The following is a 25594-nucleotide window of genomic DNA, read 5'->3' on the forward strand; positions in this document are numbered from 1 at the left end:
AACAAATAACTAAAAATATGTGTGGTCCACCTTTCCTCAAAGTCCCTTTTCTTTGTTAGTGCAAAACTGAGTGATTCATTCATCATGGTTCTCTCCTCTCCATAAGACTACCCTGACCTGGAAACTGCAATTTTAGACTATGCTTAACCCCACTGTATGACTAACTCAAAGGAAGCAGCTACTTACAACTCTTTTTTCTATTTGCTAAACTGTGAACTCCTTAAAAACTTAGTAATGCCAGAATATAAATGGTGCTTAACATATACTTTGCTGAATGAATGGAAACACAAGATACCCTGAGGGATTTAAAAATACATATTCTATAATCCTTTATGTCAAGAAGCTCTTAAATGAATATGAAAAGATAAGCATAGAAATAGCTCTGTGTTAGGCATAATATAAAGAAGCATAGCTCCAAGTGTCATACTGGTTTCACTTGGTATTACAGAATCTAACCCTGCTTAATTTACAAATTCATTCATTCAAAAAATATTTATAGAACCCCTACATTGTGCCAGGTGCATTGTTAGGTGAGAGATATAAACACATAACTGTAGCCTATAGCGAGAGCTCACAGTTACTGAGGTGGTGATTCCATTGAGAAATCGATGCATACATTCAATGATCCTTTAGAGTCCTTGAGCTCAATTTTAACATCTGCCAAATGAACATAACTATACCATCCCTTAATTAATGTTAATCAGAAGTAAAGTGTTAACATATGTGAAATGTCTTAGAAAAAAATGCTCACCATATTGATACATTGTAATTCTTATTGTAGTTGAACTGAAATAGACCACTCATTCTCTAAATTTTAAGCTTTCTGCCTACCAATACACAGCAAAAAGTGCTCAATGGACTACTGAACTCCATTCCATTTTGTATCTTATATATTCTCTCACATTATTTAACAAGTTGAAATTTGCATCTCAGTCACATTTTTGAAAATATCAAATATCTTAAACTGCTTTTGAATTGTTGAGGCAGAGGCACAGAGAAAGATGCTATGTCAAGCACTGCTCCTGATAATAAATGCTATAATTATTTTGAGAAGAATATAGCTGTCTCTGACTTAATAGTTCTCCTTTTCTTGCCCCTCTCCCTCCCACTCAATCCATACATAAATACACACACACACACACACACACACACACACACACTCATATGTATGTATATCTACTTGAAAAACTGTTTGGTGTTTCAGTAATAAAACAATTATAAAAAGGTTACTTCTTTTTTTATTATGACAATTATATAAGAACATTACAGAAACTTTAAAACGAGAGTGAGGAAAATCACTTACATTCCCAACATTATAACATTTCAGATCACTTTTGTACTTTTCAGTATAGCATCTCTGTTACACTAAAAATAATTCCAACCAGTGCAAACTTTTTATACTTGTAAGTGTAGAAGTTAAAATTATATACATATAAATTGATTGCCACTATAATGTATGCATAAATGGGAAGCTGAATTTGGCCAATTATAAATTCATTTAAAATTTAAATTACACTACAATATTTAATCCAATGTGTTAATATATGTTCAATTTGTGAAGGAAATTTTTTGACTCCATATCTCTCTCTTTTTTTTGGGGGGGGGGGGACGCGGTGCATGGTCGGAGAATCAAACCCCAGTCTCCCACAAGAACGGCAGGCATTCTAACCACTGAACTACCATGCACCCTCACATCTCTTTTGAGTCCACATTTCTTTTTTCATAAATATAAGCCATCTCTGCTTTAGAAATAAAGGCATTTTAGGGAATAAGAGAACAGCATACAAAGGGAACCCTCCCCATAGAAAGGTACAAAAAATTTTAAAGTATGCTTGAGATCTTAGTAAAGAGCCCCAAAACATAAAATTGTGACTCTCTATTCATTATTTTTCTCATTTCTCTGAAACTGAAAGCTTTAATGACTGCAAAGTTTCTCTGTAAAGCTTATGAGTGTGAATGGGAATTCTAATGCAAAGTTAAAAGTTCTTTCCCTATTATGCACATAGAAAAATTATTTTTGTAAAATACAGTAAATCTTTGAAATCTATGCAAAGAGAATATTTTTATAATAATAACTGTTAAATAAAATCAATTATAATATTGAATTCTGCATTCCTCAATACAGTCATGTCCAAACCAACTTAATTTTCAAGATTTTTCAGGTTGTATTTTTTTCTTAAATCAAGTATCATTCTTTTGTATTCAGTTCCCTGCATTCTAACTTACTCTAAGTTATCTTATTTGACAGAATAAAACTCAGATAGAATTAAAATGCCGATATTTATGTAATTCAGATTTCATTTTCTAGCATGTATTAAATGCCACTAGAAGCTAGGGAAAAAGTTGGCTTGAAATGAGTCACTATTCAATCTGAATGAAATCTTACCTTCTGGCTTGTTGTTTTTCCTTTTCAGCCATTTTTCTACAGTCTCAGCACTAACACTTTCAGATACAAATTCATCTAATACCTGGGGGTGAAGAGAAAGATATGCCTTCACTTTTTCATCTGTCAAACCTGTAAAAAAAAATGAAAAGAATAAAATTTACCTTAAATGATCTTTTCATATACATTAAAGACAAAATAATGACATTATGTTATGACTGATTTAAAACATTAACTATAAAAATATGAAGTTAGAACTTCAGCAATCTTAAACTTTACATGTTACTTTTTCCAACCGTAAATTTCAATGTTACATTAGAAGTATCCCACATTGTGAGCCAGTGTTACACAATCTGGTCTTACAAAGTACATAGACTTTTTTTTAGAAGTAGTCTTCATAGATTTACTATTCAAAGCAAGTGAAACTCTAGCAACTGAAGAAAACAGAAGAATCTAGCACTAACATGCTATAAGTGCTTAAAAGAAAAAAGGTTAATGAGTAAATAAATAAATAATCTTTCCTTGCTACACAACCCAAATCCTCCGTTTTCTCAGTGGCACTAAACCCAAAGACACAATGAATGTTCGGGCCGGAACAATCTTGGCATAGGTTCACTGATCATTTATGTATGTACTCAACTTTACTGAAATCATTTTCATTGTCTAATGATAACTGTTGAATGTCCAGAGATTTTCAAAGAAAGCACTTTTACACGTTTTCATATCAAACATGTAAAAAGTATGTTTTCAAATTGTTGCTTGATATCAGTATGCTATTATGTTAAACAACCCCACATGAAAAACAAGCCATGAAGAATTATTGCTCAGTGATGGTAATTATTTATTACAGTTAGTACAACTGTATCTTCCCCGTGAATTATTTCAATCAAACTACCTTCCTTGGGGATGGTTAGGTGAAAAAGGCAACAGAATATTGTACTTCAAGACACAGATAAAAAAAAAAAAGGAAACATATCTTGATGACTCCAGGGAGTAGGCTGCTTGTTTTCACAAACAGACAAAGCACAGAATACGTAAGTGTTAATTAATTCTACTGGGAACTAAAGTTACAACTGTTACGATTCTGAAACAGAATGCTAGAGATAAGAAAGCAAATGAATTCTTTCAATGAAATAAGTATTAAAAGTTTCAATTTAAACTTATATTTAATACAGTTGTCTTAGAGAAAACAAACATGAGACCACCTCTCGTCCATTCACCCAGCAAAAGAGCCCCAGTGGTGTAAAATTCAATTTGAGAAATCCTTCAAGGCACAAAAGATAAGAGACTCATTAAAGCAACTGAGTGATCTCCTCCCAGAGCAAGCTATAGTACCCAAGCCAAAAGGTACAGAGTGTTTAAGTAGATGACAGCATAATACACCTTTAAGAAAAGGTATATTTCATACTCTTATGTCCTCCACGTTTCACAGAGCTTACACTTGAATCCTTCTGAAAATTCTTGTGATAGTTAAGTTCATGTGTCAACTTGATAAGTTTATGGTACCCAGTTATTTGGTGAAGAAAGCATTGGGGAGTTCTGGGAAGATGGCGCAATAGGATAGGTCCACTTCACCCCTGCTCCAAAGAACTGCTAGAGACGTGACAGAAAAAAGACAGGGAGAGCAATTCCAGGGTGTAAGTGACTGGGACAGTCTTCTACCACATAGGGAGGCCCTGGTTGAAAACGCAGAATTGAGACGCAGAGAACTGGAGACTGTCCAGCTAGTGCAAACAGCCTAATGCGCCCATTTTCAAACAGAGGCCTGGAGCCCTCAGGGGTGCATGGACCGGGAGAGGACCAGGAAGATGCCACCCCCGCTCCACAACCCGCGATTCCCCCCATACCCCATGCACCTGAACCTCACCACAGGCCCCCCCACCATGCTCCAAGCACACCCGCCCCCACTCCCACACACACCCCGTGCATCTCCATCCCCGTGTCCCCACCCTACAACCTGGCACCTTCAAACCCTGCATGAGCCAAGCTTGTCCTAGCCTGACACATCTCTCCTGCACAACTGCACAGTCTTGCCCCACCCTACCCTAGACCCATGCACCTGTAGCCAGCCGCTCGACCCCCACTGCCCCCGGCAGGCGCTCACCTTCATACCCAAGCCACAAGTGAATCCAATCCATACATTCGCTCAACCCCAAGCAGCACCCTGAGCTCTGTGCACGTGCACACAAGCATCTGGCGCCCCAGACACATGCCCACGCACATGCCCACTTCTTACGCCATGACCCCTCACCTCTGGGCAAGTGTTGACCTGTGCATCTGGTCACAACTGTCCCCAGCCCACGGAGGCATAATCTCACCCCACTGTCCCTGAGCTCTGCACACGTGCAGCAGGGGCCCATCCCTTAGACCCATGCACCAGCACAGCAACATCCTCCCTGCCAGCCACCCATATATCTATGCACAGACCTCTTACCCCTGCACTCAACCCCCCTGCTCCACACACGTGCACACCCTTGCCCCACCACACTGCACAATTACCCTTCTTCTACACTCGGCAGGTGCTCTTGTGCACATCTGAGACACACAGCCTCTACCCCACACAAGCAGGCACCCCTACCCCACCCTACCCCTGTACCTATGGACCCATGCCAGGGCCCCACTCATCATCACGCACCCCTGATGTATGTCTCACAACCTCTGTGACAACTGCCCCAGCCCTACATACTTGCACATCCACATCCCGGCCTCCCTTGGCCCCACCCCTTATACAAGGACACATATGTGCCCCAACCTCCCTGTGTCCTGACTTTGAGCCGTGTACCCCACACCCTGACACCCACGACCCACATGCTTCACACACCCACTCACATCCTGCCCATGTTCCAGCTCCAGAACATCCACTCAGCACCTCCATCAGCCCCTTGCAGCACCCTACCTCTGTGTCCCCTATGCCGCACCCTGCTCCTGCACTTCAAAGCCTGCCTGAGTTGCACCTCACCCACATGGCCCCCACACTACACCTCCGCATCCCTGCTACCCACACCCCATGCTTACAGACCAGTGTAGTGTCCCCAACCCGTGTATATACCTGCATCACAACCCATCATCGCACTGCTGAACCCCTCCCCACACCCTACATCCTGCTCCACACATGTCCTGCAAATACAAAGCTTTAGACTACTGAAGGAAATCAACATCCAAAGTAGCCCTATCAAGATACTTGCATGCCCCAAAGACAACAGAAGATCACTAAACATATGAAGAGGCAAACAGATACAACCCAGCCTAATAACCAAATTGAAACACCAGAGGAGACACAAATTCTGTAACAACTAATCAAACATCTTCATATACAGTACTAAATAAAATAAATGGGATGGCTAATGACGCAAAGGAGATCACAAAGACACTAGAAGAGCATAAAGAGGAATTTGAAAGATTAGAAAAATAGCAGAGATCACAGAGATTAAAGAGGCTGTAGATCAAAAAATACATACTAGAAACACACAACAGCAGATTTGAAGAGGCAGAAGGAAAAATAAATGAATTAGAAGGTAGGACATCTGATTTCAAAGAAACAAAAGAGCAAACAACAAAAAAGATGGAAAAATTTGAATTGGATCTCAGGGAAAAGATGGACAAAACAAAAGCACACAAATATAAGAATTATCAGTGTCCCAGAGAAGAAGAGAAGAGTTAGGGGCTAGGAAGATTAATTGAGGATATAATGGGGGAAAACTTCCCAGCCCTTATAAAGGACATAAATATACAAATCAAAGAAGCTCAATGAACTCCAAATAGAATAAGTCCAAACAGGTCTTCCCCAAGACATATACTAATCAGCCTGTCAAATGTTGAAGAGAAGAAGAAAATTCTGAAAGCAGCAAGAGAAAAACAAGCTACTACATAGAAGAGAAACTACGTAAGATTGAGCCCAGACTACACAACTGGCACCATGGTGGCAAGAAGGCACAGAATGATATATTTAAGAAACTGAAATAGAAAAAATTCCAGCCAAGAATTCTGTACTCAGCCAAACTGTCCTTCAAAACTGAAGGAGGACAGTGCAATGGTGGCTCAGTGGCAGAATTTTCTTCTACCATGTTGGAGACCCAAGTTTGATTGCCAGAGCCTGCCCATGCTAAAAATAAATAAATAAATAAAAAAGCTGAGTGAGAGATTAAAAATTTTCACAAACAAAAATCTGAAAGAATATGTCAACAGGAGACCAACCCTACAAGAAATACTAAAGGGAGTTCTGCTAGTTGAAAACAAAAGACAAGAGAGGGAAGTCTGGAGGGGGGCACAGAATTGAAGAGTACCAGTTAGGTTAAAAAGAAAATGAGGAAAAAGAATACAGATTAGTAGAATGGATTATGAAATATAATCCAAGTATATGCTGCTTATAAGAGATTCATCTTAGATACAAGGATACAAATAGATTGACAGTGAAAGGATGGAAAAAGATTTTCCACACAAGTTGTAACCAAAAGAAAGCAGGAGTAGCTATACTAATATTGGACAAAATAGACTTAAAATCTAAAGACATCATAAGAGACAAAGAAGGACACTATATACTAATTAAAGGGTCCATTCACTAAGAAGATATAACAGTCATAAATGTTTATGCTCCCAATCAAGAAGCTCCAAAGTACATATCATTTATCTCTGCTTCTATGTTTTATCAAATATGTCCAATGACTTATTGGTCATATAAGACTTAATGGTATAATAATTGGTCCTGTGGGAATTTGGGGGTAAAGTGGTTATACAAGGTGTAACTTTGATAGGAGGAATATTTAACAAATATGAATAAAATAAATTGAAATATACATTAAAAATTTTATTATAAAGCCACAGTAGTCAACAGAGCATGGTACTGGCACAAAGATGAATCAAATCTAGAGTGCAGAAATAGACCATCAAATCTATGGTTAACAGTTTTTGACAGGATCCCCAAATCCACCAAACTGGATCAAAACAGTCTTTTTAATAAATGGGCATGGGTGAACTAGAAGAATGAAAGAGGAACATTATCTTACACCCTATACAAAAATTAACTCAAACTGGATCAAACACTTAAATATAAGAACCAGTACCATAAAGCTTCTAGAAGAAAACATAGAGAAACATCTTCAAGACCCAGCAACAGGAAGTAGCTTTCTAAACTTTACACCCAAAACACAAGCAACCAAAGAGAAAAAAATAGAGGGTGCATGGGTAGTTCAGTGGTTAGAATGCCTACCTTCCATGTAGGAGACCCAGGTTCAATTTCCAGACCATGCACCCCCACACCAAAAAAAAAAAAGAAATAGATAAATGGAAATTCCTCAAAATCTTTTGTGCCTCAAAAGACTTTGTCAAAAAGGTGAAGAGGCAGCCCAAATCAATGGGAGAAAATATTTGGAAATCACACATCGGATAAAGGTTTGATATCCTGTATACATAAATAAATCATATAAATGAACAACAAAAGAACAAGCAACCCAATTATAAAGTGGGCTAAAGATAGGAATAGACATTTTTCTGAAGAGCAAATATAGATGGCTAAAAAAGCACATGAAGATATGCTCATTCTCATTAGCTATAAGGGAAATGCAGATCAAGACTGCAGTGAGACACCACCTCACACCTATAATAATAATGGCAGCTATTAAAAAACAGGAAACTACAGATGGTGGCGATGATGTGGAGAAATTGGGACACTTATGCACTGCTGGGAATGTATAATCATACTGCCGTTATGTAAGACAGTCTGTTGGTTCCTCAGAAAACTAAATATCAAGTTGCCCTATGACCTGGCAATACTAATACTCAGTATATATCCAGGAGAGCTGAAAGCAGTGACACAAACAGACATTTGCACACTGATGTTCACAGCAGCCCTATTTACAATCACCAAAAGATGGAAACATTCCAAGTGCCTATCAATGGACGAATGGATTAACAAAATGTGATATATGCATACAATGGAATATTATGCAGCAGTAAGATGAAACAATGTCCTTAACTACATGACAAGATGGATAAGCCTTGAGGCCATAATGTTGAGTGAAATAAGCCAAACACAAAAGGATAGATAATGTAAGATTCCACTTTTAAGACCAGAGTAAAGGTAAAATCAGAGGCTTATAATATAGAATATAGGGGACCTAGAGATACACAGAAACTTGAGATGGGTGAACAGTTAGCCAATGAGGTTGAACTTAATGGTAAAAGAATAGATACAAGTGAAGGTAATTCACTAGTCAGTCTATAAGTAACATTACCATATTGAAGATGAACATGATTGAAAGAGGTTGTATAGACTCATGTGTCCCACCAATTAACACTATACATAGAAATAAGTTCTTCCATGAAAAAAAAAGAACACATTGGTCTGACTGTTACTGTGAGGATAATTTGTGGACGTAAATCATCAGTAAGTGTGTTCTAGTTTGCTAGCTGCTGGAATGCAACACACCAGAGATGGATTGGCTTTTAATAAAAGGGGATTTATTTCGTTAGTTCTTCAGAGGAAAGGCAGATAACTTTAAACTGAGGTTCTTTCTTACATGGGAAGGCACAGGGTGATCTCTGCTGGCCTTCTTGCCAGGCTTCTGGGTTCCAACAACTTTCCCCATCTCCAAAGGCCTGGGCTGAGACGCGAGCACTGAGATGAGGTATGCTGAGCTGCTCGGGGTGTGCTACATTAAACTCTCTCATTTAAGCACCAGCCAATTAAATCAAACATCATTCATTACAGCAGACACACCTCTTAACTGACTGCAGATGTAATGAGCAATAGGTGAAATTCACGTACCATTGGCTCATGTCCACAGCCACAGAGCTAGGTAACTTCACCTGGCCAAGTTGACAACTGATTCTAACTACCACAAAGTGTATTGTATCTATGGCTGATATCATCTACAATCAACCGAGAAGATTGCTTTCAACAGTGAGAGAAGTCTCATCCCATCAGTTGAAGGCTTTAAAAGGGGAAGTCATGGTTTCAGCAGTCAGAAGAATTTCCATCTCTACTTCAGCCAGCTAGCTTCTTCTGGGAAAGTCATCAAAAACCTTCACTGGAGTTCCCAGCTTATGGTCTGCCCTACAGATTTTGGACTTACCTATCTCTACAGGTGTGTATGACAATTGCTTTAAAAATCTCATGTTAATAGATACCTCCTGTAAGTTCTGCTTCCCTAGAAAACCCCAACTAATATAACTCCCTTTCATTACTTTCATGTCATATACAATACTTTTCCTAACTTTCTAAATGCTCTTTACTTTTGCTTTCTGTTCAATAATCCATGAGGATGACACCAAAATCTGAATCATCTATCTTAATATATTTTTTATCTCCAGTACTATCAACCCAACCAACTCTTGGGAATTTCGCCTTAGATGTTCTTCCATCACTTCATGCTCCATCTTGAGTCAACACTTAATGAGTCATCTCCTTCTCACTTCATCTGAGAGACATTTTAGCTCTCAATTTTCCATTTTCTGTTACTATCACTCCCCCATTTTCCCAGGAATCCAGCTGAAAATATAAAGTCATCAAACTCATCTCACCCTTGTCATTTCGGTTCATCATAGTGTAGTGTCACGCAAGGCCTATTTACTATTAGTATGACTTTTTCTTCCCAATTACTTCTGCTCCATAATAAAGTTGGCCTTCTTCACTACTTGGTGCTTTCTGAGTAAGTCTAAAAACCTCTAACCATCAATCCCTTCCATTATTGTTCTGCCAAAATTCATTAAGCATAAACCCCTTGGGAAAACACTGTGTTGGTCGCTAAAGATACAAAAGTGAACCGAACATGGCTGTTGTACTCAAAGAGCTCACCCTTTTGCTAAAACCATTCAAAGCACAATGCAAGCTGTACATGTCAGAGCAAAGACAAGAAGTGGCGTAGGAACACAGTAAATAAATAACTTTGCCATGTTCAAGATGGCTTTTTCAAGAAGATAACACTTTAGCCGTATCTTAAAAGATAAACAGGAGCTTTCCCAGGGAAGTTAAGAAGACAGGGGAATACTAGGCCAACAAAATAAGACATGCAAAGGTTCAGTGTCATTAAAAAGCTTGGTGTGACCAAAAATATGGTGACAAATCCAGCATGGCAGAAACAAAGAATGGCAGGGTTGAAGGAGGGAAGATAGTTTGGAATTGGACTACGACAGAATGTGTATTTTATTCTTATGTATTAATATATAAATCAGGGAATCACCAACACATAAAGATTGTTTATGGAATCACCTGATCTTTCTATCATGGTGTATACAACAGGCACCAGAGAGAACCAAGACTGTTACTGCTAGAGGATGCTACTCCATACAACACTGCCTAAAATAACATATATCATGTCACCCCTCTTCCCAGAGGGATTTCATTATGTACCATATCAAAACTAAAGTTCTACACCTAATGCAAGGAGACTACCGTAAATTATTTTCTAAGCCAGCCCCAACTAGCTGGCTTTACTCTGAACTACCTGATTATGTCCACTCCTATACACCCTGTACTTTTCTTTGCACTTCAACTATACCACCCTTAGCCATCATCTAATTTAGAGCTCAAAATTCATCTACTCACAGTGCCTTCTCTGATTACCCTGATATCCAGTTATTTGACTTTTCTCTAAACTCTTATAGTACTTACCAGACCTATATGAAACAACTGACTTGGCAACTAACTCAATGCTTGGCTTATTAGTATTGTACGAATCATAATGATAATTACCATTTTTTAGCACTCAACTATGCAGCAGGCTTTGCTCGGTTCTAAGCCCTATACTCAATTTATCCTCTAATGCTATTCTTATCTCCATTTATGAATGACAGCCTGCAGCAGAGAGGGGTCAAGATACAAGGTGACAAAGCTACAAAGTGGTAGAGCAACATTCAAACCCAGGCAGTCTAACTTTAGACATCAGGCTGAGTTTACACTCCTAAATAGTGTATGTAATGTAGTGTTTGATAAATAATGCAGATGCCAGATATATTTATGAATTTTTCAATATAACAAACTATATTTTATACTTCTGTATACCTTGGTACTCAGCCGAACACTCAAGTACACAGTAGACAATAAGTATTCAATAGCTTGCTGATACAGTATTTTAATTAATGTATATTTTTACATGGGTTAAAAAACTTCCTGCTGTCAAAAAAGGATTTTTATGTTGCACTAGTCCTTTTTGGGTGAATAAAAGGGTTAAAATAGAAAGGTATCACTTAGATATTTTAATATTGAAAATATTTAACAACCACTGTCTTTAATGCCTTCAATCCAACAATGATTAAATGATTTAAAGGATGTAGACAGCCAAAGCACCAGGCCAAACCAACTAATATAAATAGTTCCATCCTCTAACAGCACAAGTAAATGCTTAAATGAGTTATGGAAAACTGCTATATGAAGCAACATGTACATAAGACTATATTGTAGGAATACAAAGCCTAGGCAGTTTCAGCTGTAACACCTGGAAATGAAATTAAGAAAAAACATGTATATGCAGATCTCTCCTCACCTCTGTTTTTGTCACTGCCCTCCTCTCCTTCTTCCTTCCTTGACATAACCTGCTTCCTCATTGTGCTCAGGGCCACCCCAGGTTCCAAACTGCCTTTCCTAACAATAGACTCCTGACCTTTTCCCACCCTCAATCAAAATGTACTTGTCTAATAGCATCAAGACACTTCTACCTAAGTGCTAATAACTGGCGTTACACACAGCTAATCCAACCTAATACACCCACACCAGATTACTCATTCGAATTTCAAAAATACTTCAGGAAACAGAAAATTTTAACATAAAGGAATAATACTAAAAGTTGAAGAGCAATGGAACTACTGGAGAGAATCCAGCCTAAAATACAGTATCTGGGCTTAGAGATGATCCTCTGTAAAAGTCACTTAGAAAAAAACAATGAAAGTATCATATATATAGAAAATTCCCAACAAATGCTCTATTAACAGTATATATTTGTTGACAGGTAAACTATTTGTGTAAAATATGCATTAGTAAAAGAGTGATTCAAAACATGAAAATACCCTAAAATCTAATTATGAAGTAGAGGCTATAAACGTAGTAATAAGATAATAATACCTATTTCTCAATCATTACTACTTGGCAGTAACTGAAATTTCCATCAACATTTTGCTGATATTTTAGACACTTTAAACAAACTGTATTAACTTACAAAGTGAAGAACTCACTACTGATTTCCACTTCTGTCCATAATAAAATAACAGGAGCTGGATTTACCTGCCCAGTTGAAGCACTTTAAAAAAAAAAAAAGACAAAACACATGCCAAACTACAATTTCTGGACAGCAGACAGTGGCACAGGACAGTCATTTCTAAGAGAATAAAAATTCTCTACTCTAGTCCCACCCTAGAGTTTGCAGGCCATAGCACCGAGAGAAGGAACCCAAAAAAGAGCTCAACAGTTTCCCTGAGTTAAAGAGACAGGAGTTGAGTATGGGAGGAGAGACAGGAGCTGAGTCTGGGGGGAGTCCAAGGACTTTACAAGGCAGGGTAATGGGGAGGATGAATCTGCAAGGAGTGGAGAGAGCTGCAAAGTCTTCAGCTGAGCACTGCCTAGTGCAAACAGGTGAGGAAATAAAGGCAAAGCAGGGCAAAAAAACACCAGAAAGATGACAAGAAAATACCTGGAGATATTTTAAGGCTGAAAATAATACACACCCCTACTAAACGGAGAGGAAAAACAGAGAGGTATAGTGGGTGAATCATTTTCAGCTTCTTAAAGTCTCCCAGCATTTTTTTATTTCTGAAGTCTGACCATTTCAATATCCATGGAAAAGTGCTTTAGAAAATTACTTTCAAATTAGAAGCTAAACCATTATTGCTTTTTTCCTCATTCTGAGGAATATTTTTAAATTAATAATCATAGTACTGAAGTATCTATTGTTAGAAACAAAGATGATTTTTCAAGTACTAATTCAGCCATCTAGATTTGGGGAGAAAAATCCCAATACTTTGCCTGTGTTCTTCTAAAGAACCCATCAAAAAACATAGGCAGAGTCAAGTGCATCTCCTCCCCCTTAAAAAGGAGATCTGGGCCACGGTGGCTCAGTGGCAGGGTTCTTGCCTGCCATGCTGGAAACCCGGGTTCAATTCCTGGTGCCTGCCCATGTTTAAAAAAAAAAGAGTTCTGCTTCCAAACTCCCACATCCACAGAGACCTTAGGTTACACATAACCCAGGTCTTCCTGACCATAAAAAAATCCTTTCCTCCCACACTAGGGGAGGTGTCTCATCAGCTAACCCTTTGCCCCTCCCCCATCAGAGAAAAGGGAAAACACTAAATTCCCATTATCTCACTGAAACTAATCTCAGCTAGATTAGAAGAAATCTTATTTTATAAAATTCTAAAGTATATATGACTAAAGATATTTTAACTTTATTTACCAGGATAATTGCCTTGATTTTACCATTTCCTCTGCACTTAGTCCTGGTGTGAGCAGTACTTAAATCATTTTCAGCTTCTTAAAGTCTTAGTTCAAAGATAAGATAAATTTTGACCAAAAAAAAAAAAAATACTGTTTCATGTTATTAAATATTGTTCTATAATATAATAGTTCAGTTGTCAAAGAACAGACTGAACTGTGAAGGGCCTGAGATGCATGTCATATGAGCAATGGGTGACTGCAAATGTTTAGTCTGGAGAGCATGAAATTCTTGGGGAAATTATTGTTCAATCTCAACGCTATTAAATAAAAAAAGGTTAAGAGTGGTTTGTTTTTTGTTTTGTTTTGTTTCTCTGTGTATGAATCCAGGGGACAAAACTAGAATTAACATTTTGGGGAATCAGTTAACAATTCAACTTGAGACAGAATCTTTTTTAAGAAACAAAGCTTCCTTCTTGCCAGCGGCCACCTACATGGCCTTTGGGCACTTCATGGAGGTTGGCCGGGTGGCCTCCGTCTCCTTTGGGCCTCATGCCAGGTTGCTGGTCGCGATTGTAGATGTGATTGATCAGAACAGGGCTTTAGTTGATGGACCTTGCACTCCAGGAAGGAGACAGGCCATGCCTTTCAAATGCATGCAGCTTTACAACTTCATTCTCAAGTTCCCACACAGTGCCCGCCAAAAGTATTTCCAAAAATCCTGCCAGAAGGCAGGTATGATACAAAATGGGCAGCCACAAGATGGGCCAAGAAGATTGAAGCCAGAGAAAGGAAAGTCAAGATGACAGATTTTGATCATTTTAAAGTCATGAAGGCAAAGAAAATGAGAAACAGAATAACTAAGCATGAAGTTAAGAAGCCTTAGAAGGCAGCTCTCCTGAAAGCTTCTCCAAAAAAAAGCAACCGCTGCTAAGGGAACTGCGGCACCTGCAGCAGCTGCTGCTCAAGTTCCAACAAAAAAAGCTGACCACTGTGGGCAAGAAGGCTTCAGCCCAGAAAGTTCCTGCCAGAAAGCACGTGCTCCAAAAGCATCTGGCAAGAAAGCATTAGAGACGGTTATAAAAGTAATAAAAGTTCTTTTTGAAAAAAACAAAGAAACAAAGCTTCTAAAACTGGGCCAGCTACATCAGCAGGCAGTTCATCTTCCTACAGCTCAGAGGTTATAGGACACAACTAGAGAGACCCTTCATGGTCAGAGATTTCATAGTATTTTCAAAGCACACAGGAAATGTGTTTCTACAGATATATTATTTAAAACCTCACCAGTTTCAAAAAACAGTTCCCAAAGATATACAGGAAGTAACGTCTCTAACTGTACAGTAATATATGTGAATGTCAGTTCCTTAAAAACAAAATCTGCTATGCTAAAACAAAACAAAGTAATCCAGGTCATACTTGGCAGCATTGGACTGTCATATTTCTCAATGGTAATGTTCCTGCTAAGTTGCTCACGCGCGCGCACACACACACACACACACACACACACACACACACTTCTACAACGCACGTAATCACTCTTCTAGGTTGCATACACTACATAGGCTTCTTCCTTTATTTCTCCAAGAGCAAATGAAGGTTAGCAATGGAATAAATTTCAGTTTGCTTTCAGAATCTCAAAATTCAACTGTATATACCTTCTCTCTACTGGAGATATACTCTCTCCTGCACCTGTGCGCCAAGTATTTTATTTTCCCCCAACCAAAAAGAGAAAATAACAAATAGCATCTATTAATAGTAGCTGGCCTTACTTGAATGCTTATTATATATGATACAATGTGACACACTTATATGTATTAGCTCATTTAAATTCAAATTAAATAAGAGAATTAAAATCTCCAGAGTATAAAAAAAGAAAGCGAAGAACAGAGAGGTTAAATAATTGTATTAGTTTTCTATTGGTCACAAAAGCATAAGTTTCGGAAAAAGGATAAAACCCCAGGATCTCACCTCTGAAAATAAAAATGCCTGTTTCTTTTTCAAAACAAAAATGCTTGTTTCTTTTCCACACTTATTACCTTATACTTTAATAAAAATGTTACTGAGCAGTGTTAACTTTCAATAAGGAATTATGTTTCACACATTTTAAGTCAACTTATAAAATAAAAACCTGCTGCTAAATCTGAGGCTTAGATAAGAAGGTGTGAAGACGTTTTCAGAGCAGAACTCCTCCCTATCCCGACCGCAGGTGGGGATCAAAGGTTAGCCCTGAAAATAAACCTGACTTGAAGATGAAAGGGAGAACGTCAGTACAAATGACCCCACTTTCCCATGCTTTCTTCATGCATTTCCTCTCAAACACAAGCCCTTGCCCCACTGAGATTCTTCACTGCTATTTACCCTGACTCTTCATTCTTCACCCAGCTAAGTGAGACATTTAGCCAATTAAAAGCAGTTTCTTCAGAAACACCTTTGCTAGCACACACACCAAATTCAGTGCCTTGTTCTCCCTGGAACCTATTTTTATATGACCAGACACTTATCACAAGTTGAAATCTCCTAACTATTTGAATGGTCTGTAAGCCCAGTCATCCATCCACCCCATTCTCCACTGTGCATGTGGCACAGCGTTTGGCATTGCAGGAAAGGGTGGGCCAAGCAGGGCTTAGGAAAGGGTGGCTGGCAGCTGGGGCTTCAGTGCTTTGAGTGCTCCTGGCCAACAGTTAGCTGATACGGGTAGCTCGCTGTGCCTAGACTGTGCAGACAATGTGGTTTGTGTTAAAACACCTGGGCTCCTTCTGGGACTGGAATTCAGTACTGCTAGGTCTACATGGCCAGATCCCAAACGAAGTCTTAGGCACTGAGTCTCTAAGGAGCCTGCAATAGTGCACGCACTGTCACCACTCGCTGCTGGATGAACTAAACATGTCCTGTGTGTCCACTGGGAGAGGATTCCTGGAAGCTTGAACCTTTTTTACTCTGGACGTAGCCCATGCACCCTTCCCTTTGCTGAGTTTCCTTTGTGTCCTTTCACTATAATAAATTTTAGCCATAAACACTACTGAACACTGGGTCTTGTAGAGTCCTCCTCACAAATCACCACATTTAGGGGTGGTCCTGTAGATCCCTAACACAGAGGCCATAATCATTAGGTGAATAAATAAATACCTCTTTGTCTTGCATGATTTCATAGAATAAGGCAGCAACAGAAACATCTTTGCTGGAACAACTGTTCCCAGACTCAACACCATCACAGAGACATCCCCCAGTAATCCCACAACCTAAAGCAAGGGCCCAAGCAAAGGAGCTCTCCCTTTAGCAGCCCCCTGCTCCCACGCAAATTCCCATTCCTGCTTGAGCCCAGAAGAGATTCTTTTCATTCTCTTACTTCTACCTCACCTTTTTCTTTTTGTTCAAATGTTTATATAAAGTTTCCTGAAATATTAGTATTTCTTCACATTTTGAATGATACACTTTCCTAATTCTGACATCTACCAATTCTGGAACTATGTCTTGTCGTACACTCTAATATGTTCTTCTTTATATCAAAGTGTTTCCCCACAACGTGCAGGTGCGCCTAAGTTTAGAAATATAAGGATTTACAATGAAGTTCCTTCTAACCATTTATCAAATAATGGAAGGGATTAATGGGCTCCAAAATTCATTTCCTTTGTGGTTTCTTTATTCCGAAAGACAAAGTCCTCAATGTACAATGAGCCGAGGTTCCCGTGTGACAGATGTTAACACTTTTCAATATGATTAAAATACCTCTAAAGTTACAAAAGAAATCCACAGATGAGAGCTCTTTTGTATTTTGTTAAACCCCACAGTCACCAAATGCCATTCTTTTTAATCGAAGAGGAAAAACAACGGGCAAACTAAAAACAAATGCCTTATGATAATCAGCCCTGCCTCCCATCACATATCACATAAGTAATTTCCTTCCACCGAACTGCATTCCTACACACGCTTTGCTTGTGACCTAGAAAGCAGTCATTTTAGGAACCTTGATTTCATATACTGCCAATATTCTGACCTACATAATTTATTATTATTCCACATAATTAACAGCCCGGAAGGGTGTCTTCTCTGCAGAAAAGATCGTTTTTCTGAAGTTCATAAGTTGCGTTTACCAGGAGGTAAATCCCACACTACTGTACTTCTAAACCTAGTTAATCAGGTGCTTTTCCCTGCCTGAGAACATCAATGAAAATTTCTTTAGCTGAGAAAGCCAACGAAAAACCTGAGCTGCTCCAAGTGATAAGATAGAGATGACGATTTTTGACTAGAACTATGAAGAAGAAGCTTTAATATTTACCAAAATTTACCCTCTCTCTGACTCAGAAAAACTACACCTCCAAAGAGAAGTTTAAAATGAAGGCAATTACTCAGTTTATAGAGTGAATAGATTCAGTATTCTCACTCTTAAACTCACATTTAGTTCCAAATCAAAAGTAACTTCATGAGAAGTAATAATTCATCATGGTATTTAAGGTTCTGAATCACCAAACACACGTTCAGATCCATTTTATCTTCCTTAAGAAAGACACCTACCCTTCAAAGGCTCATTTTCCTCAAAACCAAAAGATGGAGCCTTTTCCACATGGCAATAATATGTGCAAAGATCTAAGAATATATTAAGTGATAACAAAAGCCTATTTTAATATAACATCCACCTTCATCAAAAGTGGGCACTTTTATACCAAGTAATATTGCTAGACTTAAGATTCTGAAAGAAAATGCTTTCCTGTCGGAAAAGATGATGCTATTTTTAACATGTAATACATCTTTACAAAACCTATTTTTACATACATTTAAGTGACATTTCATCTAGGTGGGTTTCAGAAGAGTAATAATTTAGACATACCTGTAAGTGAGTGTTTAACTTAAGAATCATCAAATCCAGAGATTATCTAGCTAACCTTCATATTAAACAGAATATGTATCTGATGCAACAACTTCCAGGCAGGATGATACAGGGACAGGTGACAAAGGCTAGATTAAGTCAATTAGTTGCAGCAGGAAAGCAGAGGACTATTGAGTCAAAGGGCAAGTATAACACTACACCCCACAGAGAGCTGAGGGTGAAGCTACCTGAAGGCCCATCTGTAATTAAACTTGAGAGATGCACTTGTATGGAACTGGAAACAAGGAAGCAGCCTAGGGATAAAGGTGGACATGACACAAGAAAGCCCAGAGCTTTTGCCTTGAAGAGAGCTGGGATGGACAAAGTTCCCCTTAATGGATGGAGACATGGCTCCCATGTTGGACAGCAGATTTGGATTAAAAGCAAAAGTACGGAGTGGTAATCCACATGGAAGATAGCAGGTGGTCCAGACATGTTACAAACCTTATCCACATGTTCACCCCCCCCAAGAAAATCTGTCACCTGAAAATGAAAGTGAGTTTTCCAGAATGCTCTGTAGTTGTAATCATAAAGTACATGGCCTCTTCTATTGCTTCTTTTACTTAGCAACATGCATTTAAGGTTATTGCATGTCTTTTCCTGGCTTAACAGCTCATTTCTCTGTATTGCAAATACAAATCAAAGAAGACTTAAATGGAGCAAAATAAAATGCACAAGCATTAGAAGACAATATCATTAAGGTGTTAAATCCTATAGATTTAACACAGCCCCTGCCAACATTTTTGTAGAAACTGATAAGCTAATCCAAAATTATACAGACTCAAAACACCTAGAATAGCAAAAACAATTCAAAAATAAAAAACAAAGTAAGAGGAAAGATTTACATACCTGTCTTCAACATTGACTATAAAGCAAAAAAAGTATTATGTCTTACAAGAAAACAAATTCATTATGTGGTATGACATTTTAACTAGACTTGTTACCATAATAAAATATCTAAAAAAACCTTCTCCTTTACCATCTTCCCCATTTCAGTAAATGAAAATTTCATTCTCTCAGCTGCTCAAGCCAAAAACTCTTCAAGCCATTCTTGACTCCCCTCTCTCTCACCCCCTATGGCTAGTTGGCTCTTATTCTGAATCCAAATACCTTTCTATTGCCATGCAGATTCTAGGCACATCCTTGCTCACCTGCGTTATTTCAGTAGACTCCTAAATTCTAAATGGTCTCCCTGCTATCATCCTTGCTCCCAGGGATGATCTGGAAGTTTTATGGACCCAGAAAACCATGTTCTTAAAGCTAATCCATTCCTACTTATTCTAAGTGGGATCTTTTGGTGAATAAGACCTTAAATTGAGATGTGACTGAGCTCATCCAGGTTGGGTCTTAATCCTCTTACTGAAGTCCTTTATAAAGAGGATAAAAGAGAAAAGAGACAGAAGCCCAGAGAAGCTGAGAGAGGACACACGGAAACTCAGAAACAGAGCCACAGAAACAGAGAAGAAGGCATTGAAGCCAGAAGCTGGAGGCAATGAAACCCAGGAGAGAAGGAAGAAACCAGCAGACATTGCCATGTGACAGGGGAGCTGCGGATTACCAGTAGCTGGTCGTAGGACAGAAGGTATCATCCTATTGATATCTGAATTTAAACATTTCCATGGCCTTAGAAGTGTAAATTTGTAAGCTAATAAATTCCCATTGTTAAAAGCCAACTCACTTCTGGTATACTGCATTTCCTCAGCTTTAGCAAACTAAAACACTCCATTAGATTCTCTACATTGCATTAGAGTGATGATGTTAAAATATCAGACCATTCACTCCTCTGCTCAAAGTTCCCTGAAGGCTTCCTACAGCAATCACTGGTCTCCCAAATGAGCACCAAGGCCTACGTGGTCTGAACCTTGCCCACCCTTGGGTCTTTGCTCCCTTCACTCCAGCCACACTCCTCCTTCCCACAGTCAGACCAGGAATGCTGCCTCAGGGCATATGCATTTGGGACTGCTTTGCCGGGAAAGCTCATGCCCCCAATACCCTAATGGCTCACTTTCTCACCACCTTCAAGTCTTAACTCAAGTAACTGTCATCTTCTCAGTGAGGCCTCTCCTGACCTCCTAAAACTGTCAAATGTCGTCTCAAAGCATTAAAAAAAATATTTCTTCCCTAACTTTATTTTCTTCTTGGGTATTGTCTTGGTTTCCCAAGGCTACCATAACAAAGTGCCAACAATTTGGTGCCTTAAAACCACTGTGAGAAACTACTTGTCTCACAGTTCTGGAAGGTCAAAGTGTTATCAGAGCCACGCTCCCTCTGAAGCCACCAGGGGAGAATCTTTCCCGTCTCTCCCAGCTTCCTGGGTTCCACTGGCGCCCTCGGCACTCCTCGGCTTGCAGTTCCCACAGCACTTCAGTTTCTGCCTCTGAGTGCCTCCTGTGGCTGTCTGGGTATCCAAATTTCCTCTTCTTACAAGGATACCAGTCATACTGCCTTAGGACCCACCCTAAACCAGTTCGGCCTCATCCTCACTAACTACATCTTCAAAGGCCCTATATCCAAATAAGGTCACATACACAGGACCAAGAGTTAAGACTTGAATATACTGTTTGGGTATATGTATGGTGGGGGGGGAAGGGAGCACAATTCAACTAACAGTTATATATCTCTAGAATACCATTTTTGTTTCTTTTGCTCACAGCTCTATTCCCAGCCTAGAACATTGCTGGGCACATAACAAATACCCAATAGATATTTGTTGTATGAATGAATGTGTACCTTTTTTGACAATCCCTAATTATAAAATCAGTAAGCTAATTTTTATATAATTAAATATATAGTTCAAAGCAAGACTTGGCTAAAATCACATATGCCTTTGGAATTTGGAGAACTTCTGAAAAAGGAAACAATGACAAAAGCCCAAGATTTCTTCTGTAAAAGAGTAGCACTGCATTTTTGTCTAACATAAATTAATGAGTTTCAGGCTTTTTAGAAATAAATCTTTGAGAAGAATTATGATATTTACCTTTACTTGTACACTCAACTGTTGCAGATGTGGAAACCCATTTAACTTATGCATTTTATTTATACCACATCATATATTTGGAAAATCTGAACAACTATGGAACCAGATCATTTTAGCATTGTTTTCTAATAATTACCAGTAACTCATAACTTATAACTATTATTCAAACAAATTTTAGTGGAGAGACGAAAAGCATCTTTTAACAAATGAATTTTTTATTCAGTAATAAATATGATTCTTATAATTAATATTCCTGGGAAAAAAAGAGTTGTAGTAAAAGTTTACAATTTGGTCTCTGACAAGTAATTTAGAGAAGTGCATTTTGAAAAAAATACTAAAAGTACATCTTGCATTTTTGAAAAAAAATGATGTTTATAATTTCTCTTAAAATAGGGAAACAGAGAGAAAAAGATTCATATTTAGGGAAAAATCGTAAGCAAATGTACTTTCAGGAAGTTAAAAGAAAAAAAGAAAAAACTCTAAAAGAAAACAAGCTCTCCCACAGTATCATTTTTAAATATCTAAGAAGAATCACACATGAAAGGAGTTCATTCAAGACTACACTTTTGAAAAAATTATTTCTTTAACCTATAGCTCCAAATCATGGCCTTTTCTGCTGCTCATCCAAATAACTCAAACTTTGGATTTGTCTGTAATTGTAAATACACACAACACGCTGTCCTCTCTATGTAGGAAAGCTGTATTACTTCAGTACTTTGCCTGTTTGCAAGAACAGAGAAAGCAGCCAGAGTGACGTCTGCACAGTCAGTAGAAAATCAAAACAAAAAAATGATAGGTCCACTTAAGAACAATTAAAGTTAAAATGTCTCTGACTGGCAAGGCTGAAAAGCCTTTTGATGCTTATGAATAATGAGACTTTAATCCCTCTAAAACATTACATTGACAGCCAATAAATGAAATTAAGCCAATAACCACCAATACCATCTCATAGGAGATTAACCATTTTAATTTCAATGCTATATTTTACCCCCAGAAAATCCTTCCTCCCACATATGAAGTTTCATGAAGTATCAAACTTAGTTTTTCCTCTCTCCAACAATTAGCGCCTTAGCAGTGGAAGTGTATCTTTCTGATGGCAGTGTGTGTGAAAGTCATGAGAAGTCTTATCTTGATTTATTTGTTGCCAATTTTTAATGCTCTGGGAATGAGCTCATGATGGTTTGCCTAAAACAGATATGATATTTCCCAGTTCAAGTTAAAATTTGGACTTCAATAGGCTTTCCTGAGAGTATTTTCCACTTCAAAATGGCCACCTGCACTGGGTATTCCCAGAAGACTTCTTTCTGAGAAGGCCTTGTCCAAAGGACATAAACAACTGGCCTAGAGGGTTTTGCAAGAAAAATGGAACATACCCTTCAGGGTTGCTGATTAAACTAGTTTCAGTCCAGTAGAGAGAGCTTATCAGAATGGACAAGCATACCACACTAATGGATACATAACTGTTCCCCACTCTGTAGGACTTACCCCTACCCCAGTAAAATGGAAACTTAATGTCAGCCAATTAGAACATTTTGTCATTTGCTTCTGCATCCGCATTCAACCTATATGAGTTTCCCCTTTCCACCCCCAAGGTGGAGCTCCTTTCTACTGCCTGAATGGATTCTGCTCAATTCATGAGTCATTCATTAAAGCCATGAGATCGTAAATTGAATGAAAAGGTTTTCTTTTCTCAAGATAAAATATTATTTATAATTTTACTGAAAAGACAGTAAGAGGGTTACAAGGAGGGAGCCTAGAATCAGAAATGCTCCCAGAATTCTCCCAACTCCTTCGAGTAGTTTCTCAGCCTGGAGTTTGTACGTCACATATGGATGAGTTTCAGGAAGTCGCAGGAACTCTTTGAAATAGCTATGGAATTTTGTATTCTTTTTTTTTTTTTATAGTTTTTTTATTAATTAAAAAAAGAATTAACAAAACAATTAGAAATCATTCCATTCTACATGTACAATCAGTAATTCTTAATAACATCACATAGTTGCATATTCATCGTTTCTTAGTACATTTGCATCGATTTAGAAAAAGAAATAAAAAGACAACAGAATAAGAATTAAAACATTAATAGAAAGAAAAAACAAACAAAAAAAACCCTATACCTCACATGCAGCTTCATTCAGTGTTTTAACATAATTGCATTACAATTGGGTAGTATTGTGCTGTCCATTTCTGAGTTTTTATATCCAGTCCCGTTGTACAGTCTGTATCCCTTCAGCTCCAATTACCCCTTCTCTCTTTTTTTTTTTTTTAATTAACGGAAAAAAAGAAATTAACCCAACATTTAGAAATCATACCATTCTACATATGCAATCAGTAATTCTTAACATCATCACATAGATGCATGATCATCAATTCTTAGTACATTTGCATCGGTTTAGAAGAACTAGCAACATAACCGAAAAAGATATAGAATGTTAATATAGAGACAAAAATAAAAGTAATAATAGTAAAGTCAAAACAAAACAAAGCAAAACAAAACAAAAACCAATAGCTCAGATGCAGCTTCATTCAGTGTTTTAACAAGATTACTTTACAATTAGGCATTATTTTGCTGTCCATTTTTGAGTTTTTGTATCTAGTCCTATTGCACAGTCTGTATCCCTTCAACTCCAATTGCCCATTATCTTACCCTGTTTCTACATCCTGCTGGACTCTGTTACCAATGACATATTCCAAATTTATTCTCGAATGTCTGTTCACATCAGTGGGACCATACAGTATTTGTCCTTTAGTTTTTGGCTAGACTCACTCACCATAATGTTCTCTAGGTCCATCCATGTTATTACATGCTTCATAAGTTTATCCTGTCTTAAAGCTGCATAGTATTCCATCGTATGTATATACCACAGTTTGTTTAGCCACTCTTCTGTTGATGGAGATTTCGGCTGTTTCCATCTCTTTGCAATTGTAAATAACGCTGCTATAAACATTGGTGTGCAAATGTCCGTTTGTGTCTTTGCCCTTAAGTCCTTTGAGTAGATTCCCAGCAATGGTATTGCTGGGTCATATGGCAATTCTATATTCAGCTTTTTGAGGAAACGCCAAACTGCCTTCCACAGTGGCTGAACCATTTGACAATCCCACCAACAGTGGATAAGTGTGCCTCTTTCTCCGCATCCTCTCCAGCACTTGTCATTTTCTGTTTTGTTGATAATGGCCATTCTGGTGGGTGTGAGATGATATCTCATTGTGGTTTTGATTTGCATTTCTCTAATATCTCATTGTGGTTTTGATTTGCATTTCTCTAATGGCCAGGGACATTGAGCATCTCTTCATGTGCATTTTGGCCATTTGTATTTCCTCTTCTGATAGGTGTCTGTTCAAGTCTTTTTCCCATTTTGTAATTGGGTTGGCTGTCTTTTTGTTGTTGAGATAAACAATCTCTTTATAAATTCTGGATACTAGACCTTTATCTGATATGTCGTTTCCAAATATTGTCTCCCATTGTGTAGGCTGTCTTTCTACTTTCTTGATGAAGTTCTTTGATGCACAAAAGTGTTTAATTTTGAGGAGCTCCCATTTATTTATTTCCTTCTTCAGTGTTCTTGCTTTAGGTTTAAGGTTCATAAAACCGCCTCCAGTTGTAAGATCCATAAGATATCTCCCTACATTTTCCTCTAACTGTTTTATGGTCTTAGACCTAATGTTTAGATCTTTGATCCATTTTGAGTTAACCTTTGTATAGGGTGTGAGAGATGGGTCTTCTTTCATTCTTTTGCATATGGATATCCAGTTCTCTAGGCACCATTTATTGAAGAGACTGTTCTGTCCCAGGTGAGTTGGCTTGACTGCCTTATCAAAGATCAAATGTCCATAGATAAGAGGGTCTATATCTGAGCACCCTATTCGATTCCATTGGTCGATATATCTATCTTTATGCCAATACCATGCTGTTTTGACCACTGTGGCTTCATAATATGCCTTAAAGTCCGGCATCGCGAGACCTCCAGCTTCGTTTTTTTTCCTCAAGATACTTTTAGAAATTCGGGGCACCCTGCC

General features: G+C 38.2%; 1 protein-coding gene and 1 pseudogene across 9 annotated transcripts in view; one reads left to right on the forward strand and one right to left on the reverse strand.

Moving 5' to 3' along the window:
* Positions 1–25594, reverse strand: part of PDE10A (phosphodiesterase 10A) — a 695790-nt gene that overhangs the window by 185348 nt on the left and 484848 nt on the right. For 7 of the 9 annotated variants that reach the window (XR_013159463.1, XM_077120812.1, XM_077120814.1 and 4 more), the window contains one exon: positions 2387–2515. Coding sequence is in view for 6 of the 9 variants with exons in the window: in XM_077120812.1 (XP_076976927.1) it covers positions 2387–2515 (129 nt within the window). In the remaining 3 variants the exon portion in view is untranslated. Of the gene's footprint in view, positions 1–2386; positions 2516–25594 lie in introns of those variants that run through there. The other 2 variants (XM_077120820.1, XM_077120816.1) reach the window with 2 other exon arrangements.
* LOC143650962 (large ribosomal subunit protein eL14 pseudogene) lies at positions 14234–14810 on the forward strand (annotated as a pseudogene).

Source organism: Tamandua tetradactyla, chromosome 11, assembly GCF_023851605.1.
Source record: "Tamandua tetradactyla isolate mTamTet1 chromosome 11, mTamTet1.pri, whole genome shotgun sequence".
Classification (NCBI taxonomy): domain Eukaryota; kingdom Metazoa; phylum Chordata; class Mammalia; order Pilosa; family Myrmecophagidae; genus Tamandua; species Tamandua tetradactyla.